Here is a 14882-nt window from a genome sequence, read left to right as displayed (position 1 = left end):
AAAAAATGAACAGAGCCTCGGACACCTGTGGGAATATAACCAAAGGGCTGACATTCATGTCGTCAGAGCCTGGAAGGAGAGGAGACAGAGAAGGAAAGAGTTTCTGCCCAAGAAATAATGGCTAAAACTTAACAAAACTGTATTACATTTCTTTTCTGTTTGTTTTGAGGATGAAAAGACAAATTAAAAACTGGGAGGAAATATTTGCAAATCACATATCTGACAAAGAACTAGCATCTGGAATAAAGGACCATCAAAATTCTACAAAAGGGAAAAAAAAACCCACCAAACAACCTCATTAGAAAATGGGCAAAAGAGACATTTCACAGAAGAGGATATAAAATGGCAAATAAGGTCATGAGAACGCTTGCCACATCATTAGCCATTAGGGAAATGCCATCACTACACATCCATCAGAAATGGCCAGAATTAAAAGTATTTATGACACCAAATGCTGGTGAGGACGTGGGGAGACTGAGTCCCTCATATATTGTGGGTGAGAATATAAAATTGCATGGCCGCTTGGAAAACACGCTGGCAGTTTTGTATAGCTGTCATACGACCTAGCAGTTACACTCCTAGTCATTTATCCCAGAGGAACGAAAACTCATGTTCACACAAAAACACTTATACAAATGTTTATAGCAGTTTTATTAGCAACAGTGAGATCTAGCAGGTACATCATTAGTACTTACTTTGTTTATTGGTTGTATATTTAGCCACCTTACTAAATTCTTACACATTTTTGGCATTTTTAACTCAAGCGTGTAGGGTTTAAGGGCAGAACATCCTTTCTTTAAAATTTGTGTCATTTTTGGTCTTTCCTTCCCAATAATGATAATACCTCGCTCCCCCCACCCTTCAACCCCATCTCATCTCTGGAAGCTCCAGAGCAATTGAAAGTGAACTTGGTGATGGATCCTAGTCCCCTCCTGCTCCAGACTAACACAGAAATAACTTCTGATACTTCATGGTTGATAGTCGTTTTTAATGTTTGTAGTTCTCTCTTATGAAAATTGGGAAGTTTTCTTATGTGGGAAGCTTACTAAGAATTTTTTTTCCTAGAATGCATGTTAAATCTTCTACTAATTTTTTTCAGCATCTATTGATACAATAATGCTTTTTCTCCTTTCATTCATTAGTATATCACTCTTTGTTTTTTGTTTTAAGAACTTTTTTTTGGGGGGTGGGAATTAGGTTTATTTATTTATTTTCTTAATGGAGGAACTGGGGCTTGAACCCAGGACCTCATGCATGCTGAGCAGGCGCTCTACCACTTGAGCTACACCCTCCACCTTAGTATATCACTCTTGAGCATCTGTTTTTGAGTTTGATGCTCATACATGTTTTCCTCTTCTGGGAAATATTTGTTCATGTTGGTTGGTCATTTTTCTTCTGAGACATTTCTATTTTTTATAGATTTATAACATTTCTTCATGCATTTTAAATACTAATTCTTCTATCAGTTATATGTGTTGCAAATGTCTTCTCCCAGGTGGTAACTTGCTTTTATACTTTCTTTGAGGCATCTTTTAACAAACAGAAGTTCATCCCAAACTGTTTCAGTGTAGGTTTCTGAGTGTCAACACTTCTCAGACCTTGTGTGCATGCCTGAGAATATTTGTACTAAACTTTCACATTTATTTGATATTTGGAAAGATGCAGCATTCTAGATTTAAAGGTCTTGTATTTAAATACCTAAAAATAAAATCCTCTGTCTTCCTGTATCTTGTTTTTAAAAACACTAGTGACAGTTTGATTCCTATTCTCTTGAGCATGGTCTGCCTTTTCTCTCTGGAAGGTTGACATCATCTTACTGGAACGAGACATTTTCTAGGCGAGTGGTTCTCAAAGTGTGACCCCCGACACGCAGCACCACCATGTTAAAAATGCAAATTCTGCAGCCCTACCCCAGACCTACTGAATAAGAAAAATCTGTGTTTTAACAAGACCTCCAGGTGAATCTGGTACCCACAAAAGTTTGGGGTCACTGTTCTAGATTCTTGCTACTCCAAGTGTGATGCACATCAACAGCTATGGACGTAAATGCATCAGATGCTACATGGTATTTGGTTATGGTGATTATTCTTTCATAAACGGTACTTCATATAGAGGTGACAAAAACTTAACTTTCGTACCTCTTTTGACCTTATTAAAATTATTTGCAACTTGCTGGTATGCCAAAGTCTTCAAACAAAGTTTATATTAAAATTTGATGGGTATTATTTATTGTCTGGTAAGCACAATACATTTTTAGACACTGTCTTTTCATAATCTTCTTTTATTAACTATTAGAGACATTGAACTTTGCCATTACAATTCTGTTTTCATTTTTTCCTTTGATTTTATTTTGTAGGCTTTGTTGGAAACAGCTGAAATGCAAACAGAAAAGCAATTGTCAAGCCTGTCTGGAAAAATAGAATGTGAAGGACCTAATTGTCATTTCAACAGCTTCACTGGAACCTTGCACCTGAATGGTAGCAGGTATCATCTTTTCCTTCTCGTGTTTTGTGCACTTAATCTTCCCTTGAACTTACAACTTCTGTAGTCACCCTAGGTAAAAGAGATGCTTTTCTCTTTAAAATGTTTTATCAGCGTATCTTTGGAATGATGAGACATGGATGACAAAGCAGTTTTTTCTACTCTCTTTTAGAAATAGATACATTTTTTGAAGACATGTTTGTTTCTATTGCTGTTTGCCCAAAAAGTTGATCTTGACAAAAGGAAATCTATCTATAAGGTGAAAGCTGAGGTTTGTTTTACATTGTAAAAAGAAAAACTTTGGTAGTTTATAAGTGCTCTTTGTTTTTAAATTTTTAGCCCTGTTCCAGTTGGGCCTGAGCAGGTCTTGCTAAGAGGGACACAGCTTAAGAATACTGAGTGGATTCTTGGCATAGTTGTTTACACTGGACTGGAAACCAAATTCATGCAGGTAAAATCATCTATGATGACAAACAGTCTTGCTTTTAGATTATTTCTTCTGCCTTTATGAAATGAGGGGCTTTAGTATTCTCTCGAATTTAGGAAGCTCATGTCTATTAAGCTATTAATAAAATATAGAAATGGTAACTTTAATCTGATAAAGTGTGACTGAAAAGTTAAGAATATGTATTTGCCTATATCCCCCATGATGTACGTTGCATCTCCATGACTTACTCATTTTGTAACTCAGAGTTTGTACCTCTTAATACCCTTCACCTATTTCACTCATCTCCCAACCACCGCCCCCTCTGGCAACCACCTGTTTGTTCTCTGTATCTATGTATCTGTTTCTGTTATATTTGTTCATTTGTTTTGTTTCTTTAGATTCCATGTAGAAGTGAAATCATCAGGCATTTGTCTGTCAGACTTATTTCACTCAGCGTAGTATCCTTCTAGATCCATCCATGTTGTTGTAGCTGTGAGATTTCATTCTTTTTTATGGCTGAGTAATATTTCACTGTGTGTTGAGATACGTATATCACATCTTCTTTATCCATTCATCTATTGATGGGCACTTAGATTGTTTCTTGATCTTGGTGATTATAAATAATGCTGCAGTGAACAAGGGGTTGGAGATGTCTTTTTGAGTTAGTGTTTCTGCATTCTTCAGATAAATACCCAGAAATAGAGTTGCTGGATTGTATGGCAGTTCTAGTTTTAGTTTTCTGAGGGACGTTCATACTGTTTTCCATAGTGGTTGCACCAATTTACATTCCCGTCAGTAATGTACAAGGGATCCTTTTTACCCACATCTTTGCCAGAACTTGTTATTTCCTATCCTTTAATAATAGCAGTTCTGACAGGTGTTATCTCACTGTGGTTTTGATTTGCATTTTTCTGATGATCAGTGATGTTGAGCATCTTTTCATGTGTCTTATTGGCTATCTGTGTGTCTTTTTTTGGAGAAATGTCTATTTAGGTCTTCTGCCCATTTTTTGATTGGGTTGTTTGCTTTTTTTTGATATTGAGTTTGTATGAGCTGTTTGAATATTTTGGAAATTTAAGCCCTTGTCAGTTGCATCATTTGCAAATATTTTCTCCCAATCTGTATGTTGTCTTCATTTTATATATGGTTTCCTTTGCTGTGCAAAAGCTTGTAAGTTTGATCAGATCCCATTTGTTTATTTTTGCTTAGATTTTCTTTGCCTTGGGAGACTGTCCATGGTTTTTAAACTGGAAATAATTCAGTAACTAGAAGTGGTAAAAGCAATAAATTTGTGAGGTTTTTGTTTGTTTGTTTTTGTTTTTGTTTTGCTATTCAGAAGATCACCTAGACTGTCAGATTTACTATATTTGTTTTTTGGGGAACCTCAGACTTTGAGGTAATGGATCTGCTATGCGAATATGTTTTCTATGAATTAGAGAATGACGCTCCAAGAACTGAGGTGGAAAAGCCACGCTCATTAAACCACAGGTATACTTTCAGTCTGTTAGTTATTTGGCAAAAGACATATCCTACTTTTCCTACTTTTCAACTGCTGCAATTTTGACCTCTTCTCACTATAAAAATGGTTCCCACTATAATCCACTTGTTTTGTTTGTTTTTTGTCCTTTCTGGTATGTGGTTGTGTGCTACTGTGCAGAATTCGGTCAAGTCGCTTCTCAAGAGATCCAGCGTTGAGAAGGTGACCAATTTGCAGATCCTGGTGCTGTTCCTGCTGCTCTTGGTCATGTCCTTGGTGAGCTGTGTGGGAGGCATGCTCTGGAAGGACAAGCATGGAGTGGACATCTGGTACATCGTGAAGAAGGGTAAGCACCAGAGCATGGCAGGAAGCTGCCGTTTCTGGAAGTTGTGCTGCTTTGGAAAGTGACTTCAAAGTCTCCCCATGTATTTATTTATTGTTCTAACTGATGTGTGGTGGCTTTGTTTTGTTTGTTTGTTTTAGAAACTGAGGATTAACGAGTTTTAGAAATAGAACGTTTCCTTCTTAAAATTTTTTTTTAATAGATTGTCCTGACCATTTCGTATAATCCTGGCATTTCGGGATAAAGCAGAGAGAAGAATCAGGGCAGAGGCATGAGACTGTGGCTCAGACAGATGAGGGCCACGTCTTTGATTCTTAGTCACCAGAAGATTTTGGACAAGGTTTTTTACTTCTCTGCGCATTATTTCCCTCATTTGAAAATGGGGATAATATCTGCCTCCTTGGATCAGTACAGCACTTCATGTACAATGAATAGTGCAAGGAAATGAGGACAAGGAGCACTGAGAGGGATTCAGAGGCTCGAGTGTCCTGTCATAAGAGGTTTAAAGGTATTTGGCATTAAAAGTTCAGCATTTTTCTTTGCTTTATTTGTGTCTTTCCGTGTTTTCAAAGTAAGCCATCACACATCTTTCCGCCCTTCCTAATCTATCACTGCTCTAACTTCCCTTGAGAGGATCTGTTTGAGAGCATTTTAGGAATTAAGAAACTAAGGTATAGACTCTGTAAATTGGACCAAAAATAAAGGATTCATTCTTACACAGTCTGGGTTTCTAGATGTTACTAGTCTGGTTTTGATTTCGAGCTTCTAGATTTTAGAAGAGCTTTAAAAAGTAATCTCATTTTAAATTTTCTTGTTTAATTTGCTCTACTCCAAGAGGGTGCATGCATATTATTTGGAAGCAGACATAAAAACTCACAAAAGTCACGGATATTTTGGTGTCTATAAAATGTGTCAAGTTCTGCATGTCATACAAATGCCCTTCTCTTCCCTTGTTGATCAGACTTCTTGAAAGAAGAGACAACCCACACTGTTGCCATTTCCTCACCTCCTGGTCGCTCTTGGGCCCGTTTCAACCTGTTGTCCACTTCAACCGCTCTGCTGAAATAATTGCTCCACATCTGGGGTAAATTCCCAGTTACTAAACCCAGTGGTCATTTTTAAAGTCACGATCTTACGGGATTTCTGCCGCTCACTTCCGATTTTTTTTTGAAACCCGTTTTTCCCCTATTTGATTCATAGAAACCTTGATCTACCTTTTAATTGCTAGTGTTTTCCAGGATCCTGGGGCCATCAGGAATTCCTCAACTTGAGCCCTTAAATCCTCGAAATTTTGTGGAATTTTGTTCATAGGTGTGCGTGTAATTTTCTTTTCTGCAGGAGCAACTTCATCAGCTTCTGAGGGGCGGTTAACTGTCTTACCCAAGACAACCCTTCAAGAGCACTCACTCCCTCTAATAACTTGAGCTCTCACCCACCCTGCGATGTCGTCTGCGTGCTCACCTCCAGCTCAGCTTTCCTTGTGAATTATTGAGTCATTGTTGCCCGGACATCGTTCTCCAAATGTCCTCGAGGCTTCTTACCTTAGCACGTACAAAACTAAGTTCATCTTTTCCCCTCAAACCAGTGTCTCTTTTCAGTGTTCTCCGTGTAAATGGTGGTACCACATCCAACCATCTCCAAGCTGGAAACATAAAGGTCATTCTTACCTCCTTCTCAGTTTCCACCTCTCCTCCCCACATCCGCCCCGTGGCCTTCATCATCCGGTCAGTCCCGGAGTCTCACTGCTTCTGCCTTTCCAGCATCTTCTCTGTAGGCACTCTCCTCTCCATCCTTGGACCACCACCACTGTTTCCTAACTGGTTGCCAAGCCCTCAGTCAAGTTCTACTCAAATTCATCCTTCACACAGTTTCCAGAAGGATGCGTATAAAAAGCAGGTACGAATGTGTCCAGTAGACTCAGTGATGTCACTGAGCCTGCGCTAGGGTGGCAAGTTGCCGTCTGATGGCCCACTGCTTGTCTTTGTGAATGAAGCTTTACTGGAGCACAAGCATGCTATGTTTATTCATTTATGAGTTGTTGTTGCATTTTCATGCTACAGCAGCAGAACGGAGTAGTTGCAACAGGACTGCAGGGTCTGCAAAGCCTGAATATTTACCCGCCAGCTGTCAGAGGAAGTGTTTCCCTGACTCCTGGCCTGTGGGGTCAGGATAAACCTCCTTTCGCGTGGCTTCTCAGGACTGTTATGACCTGACCCCTGTCTCCTGACACCTCACCGCTTCTCCTTAGCGCTTCGTCTTTACTCTCAGAGGACTGCTTTTGTCTTTCTCATGATGCTTCTGTCCACCAGCTGCTCCATCATCTCCAGGCCTGTGGTCCGGGGCTCCTTCTGTGCACCTGGATGCCTGCCTCGTCTCATTTCAGACTGAGATGAACATTATCTTCTCTGGTAGCAGCAACTGTGTCTTACCTGCCCCCTCCTTTGACCAGTTAGGAGCCCTCTTTGGGTTCTGTAATGATATTCTTAATAGATATCACTCCGTTTCCATATTTTATAATTATCGTTCCCCTCTCCCACACCCCTGCTAGGTTGTGAATTTTCGAGGTCAGGAATCATTATATCTTTCACTCCAAGAGCAGTGCCTTTTTGTAATAGGAACTCAGTAGTTAATTGATTCACTAAACTAAATAATTTTAGAGTTAAACAGAATTTCATAGTTTTCTAGTCTAAATCCTTCTTTTATAAAAATGAAACAGTCTATGTGTTTACCGAAAAGCACAGAGGAAGTTGGTGGCGTATTTGGAATAAGAACCCATAATTGGGTCCTGACTACATTTCTCTGCCCAGAATATTCTAATCCAAGAGAAGAGAAAGATACTGAGTAGTTAAAGTTATAATTGCATTTTTAGTAACTATTACCTTTAGCAGAGCTCTAAAGATTTTGTCTCTGTTTCTGTCCATAAAGTTGTCATAGTGATACCTGTCTCTGATTTTCTTAAGAGAATGATTTATGACCATAAAGTAATGCGGTAAGTGTAAAGGTATAATTCTGACAAATAAGGAAAGATTAGTCAACTCAAGGTGGTAAGAATTTGAATGTATGTGATGGTTAATTGAACTTGACATTTAGGTTGATGAAATTTAGAAACCTAGATTTAGCGTCTAAATTACAAGTATGCACTCATGTAGAAAAATGAGTATAAAATTCTAACTTACAATTAAAATTATTTAACTTTGTCTGTATTTGTACTGATTTGTGTTTAATTACTCTGATCTTGTTTACAACTTACTTCTCATATAGTGCTCTTCAGTTACATAACCCTTCCTCCCATAACTCAACTACGTACGTTTTATATGTAAGACTGAGTTGCAAGTTTCCAGAAAGATGCATGTAAGGCGATGTGTATGTATCTCTTCTCTCCTGAGCACTTTCTAGATATTTTAAAGTAAATTTCCGTGAAATTAGGTTCAATTCTTATTGGAATATTAGTCTCTCAAACACACTGTCCCTTTGAAAATGGGCACATCGCTAGGTTTTACAAAGCATCATATTCATTTTTTTGAGGGGGGCATGCTTTTCCTTCTTTCTCTGAGTTTTAAAAATCATTATAGTGGTTATCTCTTTGGCTTCAGACATACTGTTTCTTCCACCTAAAAAGTCCTCCTCACCCCCTTCTCCTTATCCCCTGCATTTATCAAATTCCCTTCTTCAGTTCTTTGCTCACCAGCTTCTCCAAGACCCCTTCCTGGCCCCGCACCTGTGTTGCTGCTGCTGCGCTGGGCGTTCAGCACAGCGCGGAGCTCACTCGCTGCAGCTGCTCCTGACTCCTCCAGCTTCCTCCAGCCGCACCGAGGTTCCCTGAGGGCAGGATCTATGCCCTGTTAGATTGTAGCTCGATGCTTCCCGCACACCCTCTTACATGGTTGGTTGGTGGTTGACTAATATTTTAAAAACCATTTTACATCTGTGTCCACTTCATCATACTTTTAATAATAATGTTCATGGAGAAGAATTCTGCAATTTTAAACCGTAATCCTGCAAGCAGAGATGAATAAAGATGTCGCCTGAAGCCGTGATGGGGTTCCTCTGATTTTCTTCCACAGAGCACAACACCCACAGCTTTGGGTTTGACATTTTGATGTTCATCATCTTGTACCACAACCTCATCCCCATCAGTCTGCTCGTCACTCTGGAAATTGTGAAATACATTCAGGCCCTGTTTATAAACTGGGTGAGTATTAAAATCAGGACTTAAAAAAACTCTCTCGAGCTATGGCTTTGGTTATAAGAATCAACGTGACTGATTCTTACGATGGAGCCAATGCAGCTGATGGGCCAGCCATGCCTTCGACAGGAGAGCCCAGCACTGGTGTGGAGCCAGGCAGCAGTGCCTGGGCTTCTCTGTGTCAGTCTAGATAGAGGACGTCATTTTCTTCATATATTTTTTCTAGCTGATAGGAAATATTTAGGAGTGGCTTAGTGGCAAGTGTAGAGAAAAGGTTATCCATTAACATTTAAGATACTCGCAAAGGGGAGAGGCCAGTAGACTTACAAGAGGTTTACAGATCTTGGCAAGAGTGGCAGCGACAAAGCCATCCCAGAATCCCTGCGTGGTGACAGCCACGTGGTGACTGAGGTTAATACTCTCTAAGTTGTGACTGAATGAATTTCCTGGTTTGAGTGTGGGGTTACAACTTTTAGTTGTATTGTAAAATAGTGTTCTGTGCAATAAAATTCTTGTTAGATGTCACATTAACACGGTCCTCCTAGTAGACCATGAATTACCATCATTTGAAGGGAAATAGTATCTTGGCAACCACAACGTTAGACAAAGTGCTTTCAAATGTGTTCTTAGTTACTTTTTGTAGTAGCTCTCTGAGCAGTGCTGTGAGGTCCTGTTGCTCCCATTTGGTGGATAATGTAGCTGAGACACACTCAAGGCGACACAGCGTGTCTGAGGCAGAGCGGGGATTTGACAGCCACGTCTTCCAATCACCACCCCCTTGCCATTTGTTTCTACGTGGCGTTGCCTCTCCTAATTCAACTCTGCCAGCTACGTGAGAAATTAGCACGTGTCATCCAAAACCAGGAGTTCTAGACTCTCCGGTGTGCCTTTTTCTAAATGTCAGGTGTGTGGGGGATCAGTGGCAGTACAGCCTTCCTGCAGAAGTTTGGAGCCTGGTTCTGACTGTGTGGCTTGGCTGTTTTGTTTGTTTCCTGCAGGATGAAGACATGCACTATAAGGCCAATAATGTGTACGCCATGGCCAGAACATCCAATCTTAATGAAGAGCTTGGGCAGGTGAGGGCCCCAAAGGGCCTCCTGTCAGTGCGACAGGTGCTTCAGAGGAGATGGGTCTAGGGAGAGCTTCTGCAGAGTGAAAGGGCCAAATTTGGCCATGGGCTGTAGTTAATCTGACGTCCACATGGAGCTTCAGGAGTACAACTTGTTCAAAAGATTGATAGTGTTGCATCATGGGTTGCAAGTAGAACAGACAATACAGACCATTATGTGCTTGTGAAGGGTGGACAAGCTGGAGGGACAGGTAGGAAAAGCTTCCATAAGGCAGATGAGCCCCTAGGGAAGCATCTGGAGACTGCTGCACGGTTTCACACCTGCCAAACTCACGCATCTGCCCACAGCTGCCAGTAGGGAAGCAACAGAGCTTCCAGTACCTCCCAGAAATTTCCTCTCAATGGTAGAATCTAGCCTGCTGCCCAGAGATTGGTAGACATGCAGCCTCCTGCCTCTGGTCCCTGCCATACAACAGAAAGAGGCAGGGATCGATGACTGGTTACCCACAGACAGATGCTGGAGATCTTTTAAATGACAGTGGCTCCTGCCTTTTATTATCATTTTTTGGTGACTTTATTTAACAAGTAGTTAGTCAGTATCCATTTCTTCTTTCCAAATAATACAGAGATCTTTAAACTGTTTAATTGCATATTGCTTTGCATTATTTGTTGAACAGAAATGGTCACCTGCGGAACTTCCGCTTGTCTTTGAAATGAGTGTTACGCTTGTGATAACGATTACAGTGACTTCGAGTCTGGTTTTCTTTTCCATCTAAGATATACATATATATCAGCATACCAGTCTTTATCTACTTAATGTTCTCTAGATACTTTTAATGAGACTTCTTGTGGGAGGAAAATGGACTCGAATTTCTGGATTTTTTAGGTTTGATGACTTGAAGTTTACTTTGCGTATTACCACAGAATTTCACCTCCAGTGTAGTGCAAAGAGCACGGCCTCTGAAAGAAGTATAAAATTAAAGATAGAATTCTTGTAGACTGAGCATCTTGCTTTCTAGAAATTCACATTATTTGAGGATTTAAAGAGAAAGAATGCCATCCTATCTTTTTTCTCTAAATATATTTTAAATTTATTTTGTTTATCATGTTAATTTTTTCTTTGTTTAGTTAAATTTAAAATGTCTTTCTTCTTTGTGTAGGTGAAGTACTTATTTTCTGATAAAACAGGAACCCTTACTTGCAATATTATGACATTAAAGAAGTGCACCATTGCCGGTATAACTTACGGGTAAGTGTTTTATCGCCCTGGTCTGTTGGAAATTCTCATGTTTTGTTCCTTAACAAAATTAATTAGCCTTTATTTACTGCAGAACATATCTGAACTCCTAGTTACTATAGCTATGGCTGAATGAGGTTGCAACTTAATATACCTTCGATGAAAACTTGCAGGTTTTTAAAAAATATGATTTACATCTACTTTTATACATGATTCAAATTCCTTAAGAGTTTTACGTTTATAGTCTTGTAATAAGTCATATTTCCTTTCTCATTTTCTCTTAGAGATCAGTCAAGCAGAAGTGATGCTGGTGGAAGAAAGTTAAGGTAACTAGAGAACATTCTTTCCTGGCTTGCCAGTGTTTTTTCCCTTGCAGCAGGCTTTTTATCAGTACCAAAGCTCTGAGGTACGATAACACAGCCCCCCTTGTCCAGACTTCCAGTGGCAGTTCCTGGGGAGTTCCCCTGCTTAGATCTTTCCCATCTGATAGTCAAAGAACCCAAAACCTAGACTTCAATTGGTTGCTTTGGTGGCAATTCACTCTGCCTCAAACTCTGCATAACTATACAGTTTTCTAGGCATTTTCCAATGCATTTGGCAGCTTGAGGCCTGGTCGGATATATAATTTAACAGAACTCGAAGTATTTACTAGTTCTAAGTGTGACTTAATGAAAACAGAAGATGGGGCTGTGTTCTGTTTAGAGCTGTTTGATAACTGATGGTCACCAGGAACTTTTAGTTAAAACAAATCTTATGTGTTCTTCCTCAGTCAGTCAGCCTGCTCTGTCACAGAGGCCTATGAGTTCAACGACCCGACACTGCTGCGGAACTTGAAGAACAACCACGTAAGTCTGCTGCTTTCACTCCACGCCGACAGGGCAATGCTGTGTAACTTTGAAACGTACATATCGTTTCCCAAAAGGTGTAATTTTCTGAGCACAGGAAGAGAGAAAGAGTCTCGAAATTTTTTTGGTGATAATACAGTGAGCAAGGGATTTTACACCAATATTATGAGCTGAGTGCTGAGCTCATAATACGGTTCCTCACGGGGAACAGACGCTCCAAGAGGGCAGAGCCATCGTGTTCCCTGGGGTCTCCCCAGCCCCCTGCACTGTCTCCGACTCAGTACCCGCTCCACAAACACATTTTGGAGGCATGATCTGGTTTTCAGCTGGAGCCTGACTCTGTGTGTACCTGAAGTGAAACCTCAGTTGGCGCTGACTGCAGGCTGTGCGTGACTCATGTGAGATGGCGGTCAGAAGGGACTCACCAGCTCTGTCCCTTTTTTGCAGCCCACGAAAGCCTGTATAAAGGAGTTTCTTACTCTGCTCTGCGTGTGCCACACTGTTGTTCCCAAGAGAGATGGGAATAACATAAACTACCAGGCTTCCTCCCCAGGTAGGTGCTGCGCACTCAGGACGCCCGCGGGTGATGCGCCTGCAGGGCAGGGGATGCCATCGCTGACCTCCTGCTGGCTCCTGCCCTTCTCCTTCTCTGAAATTCTGACAGTTCGGGGTATTCATGGTACCTGCAGCTCTGGGGCTCCCCCTCTCCACACATCCAAAAACTGCCACAAGAAGGCTGGCAGGGGGCGGTCTGGGCACAGGGGTTATAATCAGTCACAAGGCAACATTTTATGGAGATGCTACTAATGGCTTGGAGAACAAACAAGACCGTAATGAGCACTGAGAAAGTATTTCACTTCCAGGCTGAGGGATTTATCTTAGTTCCACCAAAAGAGGCCCTGCTTAATGAAATTTCCCCTTCCATGAACACTGTCTGGTGCCTAGGAGCACAGATAAGTGATCAACAAAGCCAAGTTGTGAAGACTGACATAATATTTTCGTGCTGGAGAATAGAAATCTACATTAAGTTAAATTCAGCGTCAACGCGTTTGCTCAATCTCCATTAATACAGACTTTTTATTGGCAGATGAAGCAGCTTTAGTGAAAGGGGCAAAGAAACTTGGCTTTGTTTTCACTACAAGAACGCCATACTCTGTCACCATTGAAGCTGTGAGTAGCATCCTGTATGCTTCCCAGCAGGTTATATGCACCTGCTCTTCCAGAGAAACACATGTAAACAGTGGTTCAGAGTAGGAGCTCTTGGGGTGGGGGGGTAGAGCTCAGTGGTAGAGCGCATGCTTAGCATGCATAAGGTCCTGGGTTCAATCCCCAGTACCTCCAAATAAATAAATAAACTTAATGCCCCCTGCAAAAAAACTCACCCCAAAACAGAGTAGAAGCTGTGGAGTCCACTGCCCGGGATTCCCACCTGGCCCCATACCTTCCCAGCCATTGTTCTGGGGCAGGTTCTTTAACTTCTCTGTATTTGCCCCGGTTTTCTCATCACGCATATTATAGGGTCCTTGTGAATATTAAATGAGTTAATACAGGTAAAGTATTTGAGATTAGTGCTTGGTGCAGAGAAAGTGCTCAGTAAAAGTGAGCTATTCCAAAGAGTTAGAATCATTAGATCTTCAAGATATACAGGATTTTTTTTCCTATGAAGAATCAAAATGTTTCAGACTACTCTTTGGTCAGCTCTGTTCTGTTGATTTATTCATGTTATATATATATATTTCCTTGTTTTTTCTTGATGACCACTAACCACAAGCCTTTGATATTATGGGAGAAAAAATTGAAGCAATGTAAACATGGTGGCCAATGCACTTTTTCCCCCTAGTCATAGTGCAATGGCTAGGTGTGTTTACTCGGCACTGTGTCCTTGCTAGAATGGACTGATGAATTCTTCTTTATAGCACATAGATGATTCTCAAATTATTTGAACTTCTACAGTCCTGTACTGGTAAAGCTGGGAGCTGGTAGATTCAGAGACAAATTGATCATGGTTACAGAAAGCTAAGCGGCTGTAACAGGAAAAGTTTAGAAAAGAATGCGTGTTTCATTGATACATCTTATAGCATGCCACCTCTTTCTATGTTTATCTCTTCAAATTATCTAGTCATTAAGAATTCTGTTTGATCTGTGCAATTTTATTAGAAGATTTATTTGCTCTCCCATTTCTGTCTGATGATTGTCTCATTTACTCCATGTAACTTTACAACAGGAGTGTGTTTATACAGTGTTTCTATTAGTACTGATTTTAGATTGAGAAGAGAGGTGTTTCAGGCTCAAATTGTCACTATTAGAAGCACTTTTGCTAATATTGCCCAGGTTGTAAGCAATGTTCTTACCAGCGGAGGGCACCAGCATCTCATCAGACGTGCAGGAGGCTCTTTATTTTGAAAAAGATGTGTATTTGGCGGGGTAAACCTTGTATGTGATTGGGAGAGTGAGTTATTTTGCAAGATGAATACTTTCATCCCCAGGTAAGAGCATGTTGTCTTATCTTCCTGTAGATGGGAGAAGAATTCACGTTTGAAATTCTTAACGTCCTGGAGTTTTCTAGGTAAGCTGCCTGTGTTTACCAGGGCTCTTTCTGTGACTATTCAATTGAGATTTGGCAGTGTGTGTGTGTGAATCAAAAGCTTAACACAGAATCATGAAATTCTGGTTAGCTTCTACCCACCCTTTAACGTCTGCTCAGTTCTCTCTTCTTGGCCCCATTAACGCAAATTCCCTCTTGTAGTTGGTTTGGTTTCTCAACCTCTTCTTTCTAGCACTTGTCACAGTCAGAGCTGCGATTTTAAACCTGGGTTA

At 40.6% G+C, this 14882-nt stretch overlaps 1 protein-coding gene across 1 annotated transcript in view; it reads left to right on the top strand.

Annotated features, from left to right (window-relative positions):
- Positions 1-2036: 2036 nt before the first annotated feature.
- LOC105066261 (phospholipid-transporting ATPase IB) overlaps positions 2037-14882 on the top strand; it is an 84732-nt gene continuing 71886 nt past the window's right edge. The window contains exons 1-11 of the mRNA XM_074378654.1: positions 2037-2042; positions 2357-2484; positions 2821-2932; positions 4566-4731; positions 8793-8920; positions 9913-9990; positions 11144-11232; positions 11990-12065; positions 12513-12618; positions 13153-13235; positions 14582-14631. Coding sequence (XP_074234755.1) covers positions 2037-2042; positions 2357-2484; positions 2821-2932; positions 4566-4731; positions 8793-8920; positions 9913-9990; positions 11144-11232; positions 11990-12065; positions 12513-12618; positions 13153-13235; positions 14582-14631 — 1022 coding nt within the window. The remainder of the gene's footprint in view (positions 2043-2356; positions 2485-2820; positions 2933-4565; positions 4732-8792; positions 8921-9912; positions 9991-11143; positions 11233-11989; positions 12066-12512; positions 12619-13152; positions 13236-14581; positions 14632-14882) is intronic.

This window comes from Camelus bactrianus, chromosome 14, assembly GCF_048773025.1.
Source record: "Camelus bactrianus isolate YW-2024 breed Bactrian camel chromosome 14, ASM4877302v1, whole genome shotgun sequence".
In the NCBI taxonomy this organism is placed as follows: Eukaryota; Metazoa; Chordata; class Mammalia; order Artiodactyla; family Camelidae; genus Camelus; species Camelus bactrianus.
Note: the sequence above shows the minus strand (reverse complement) of the source record. Positions and strands in the feature narration are given on the sequence as shown.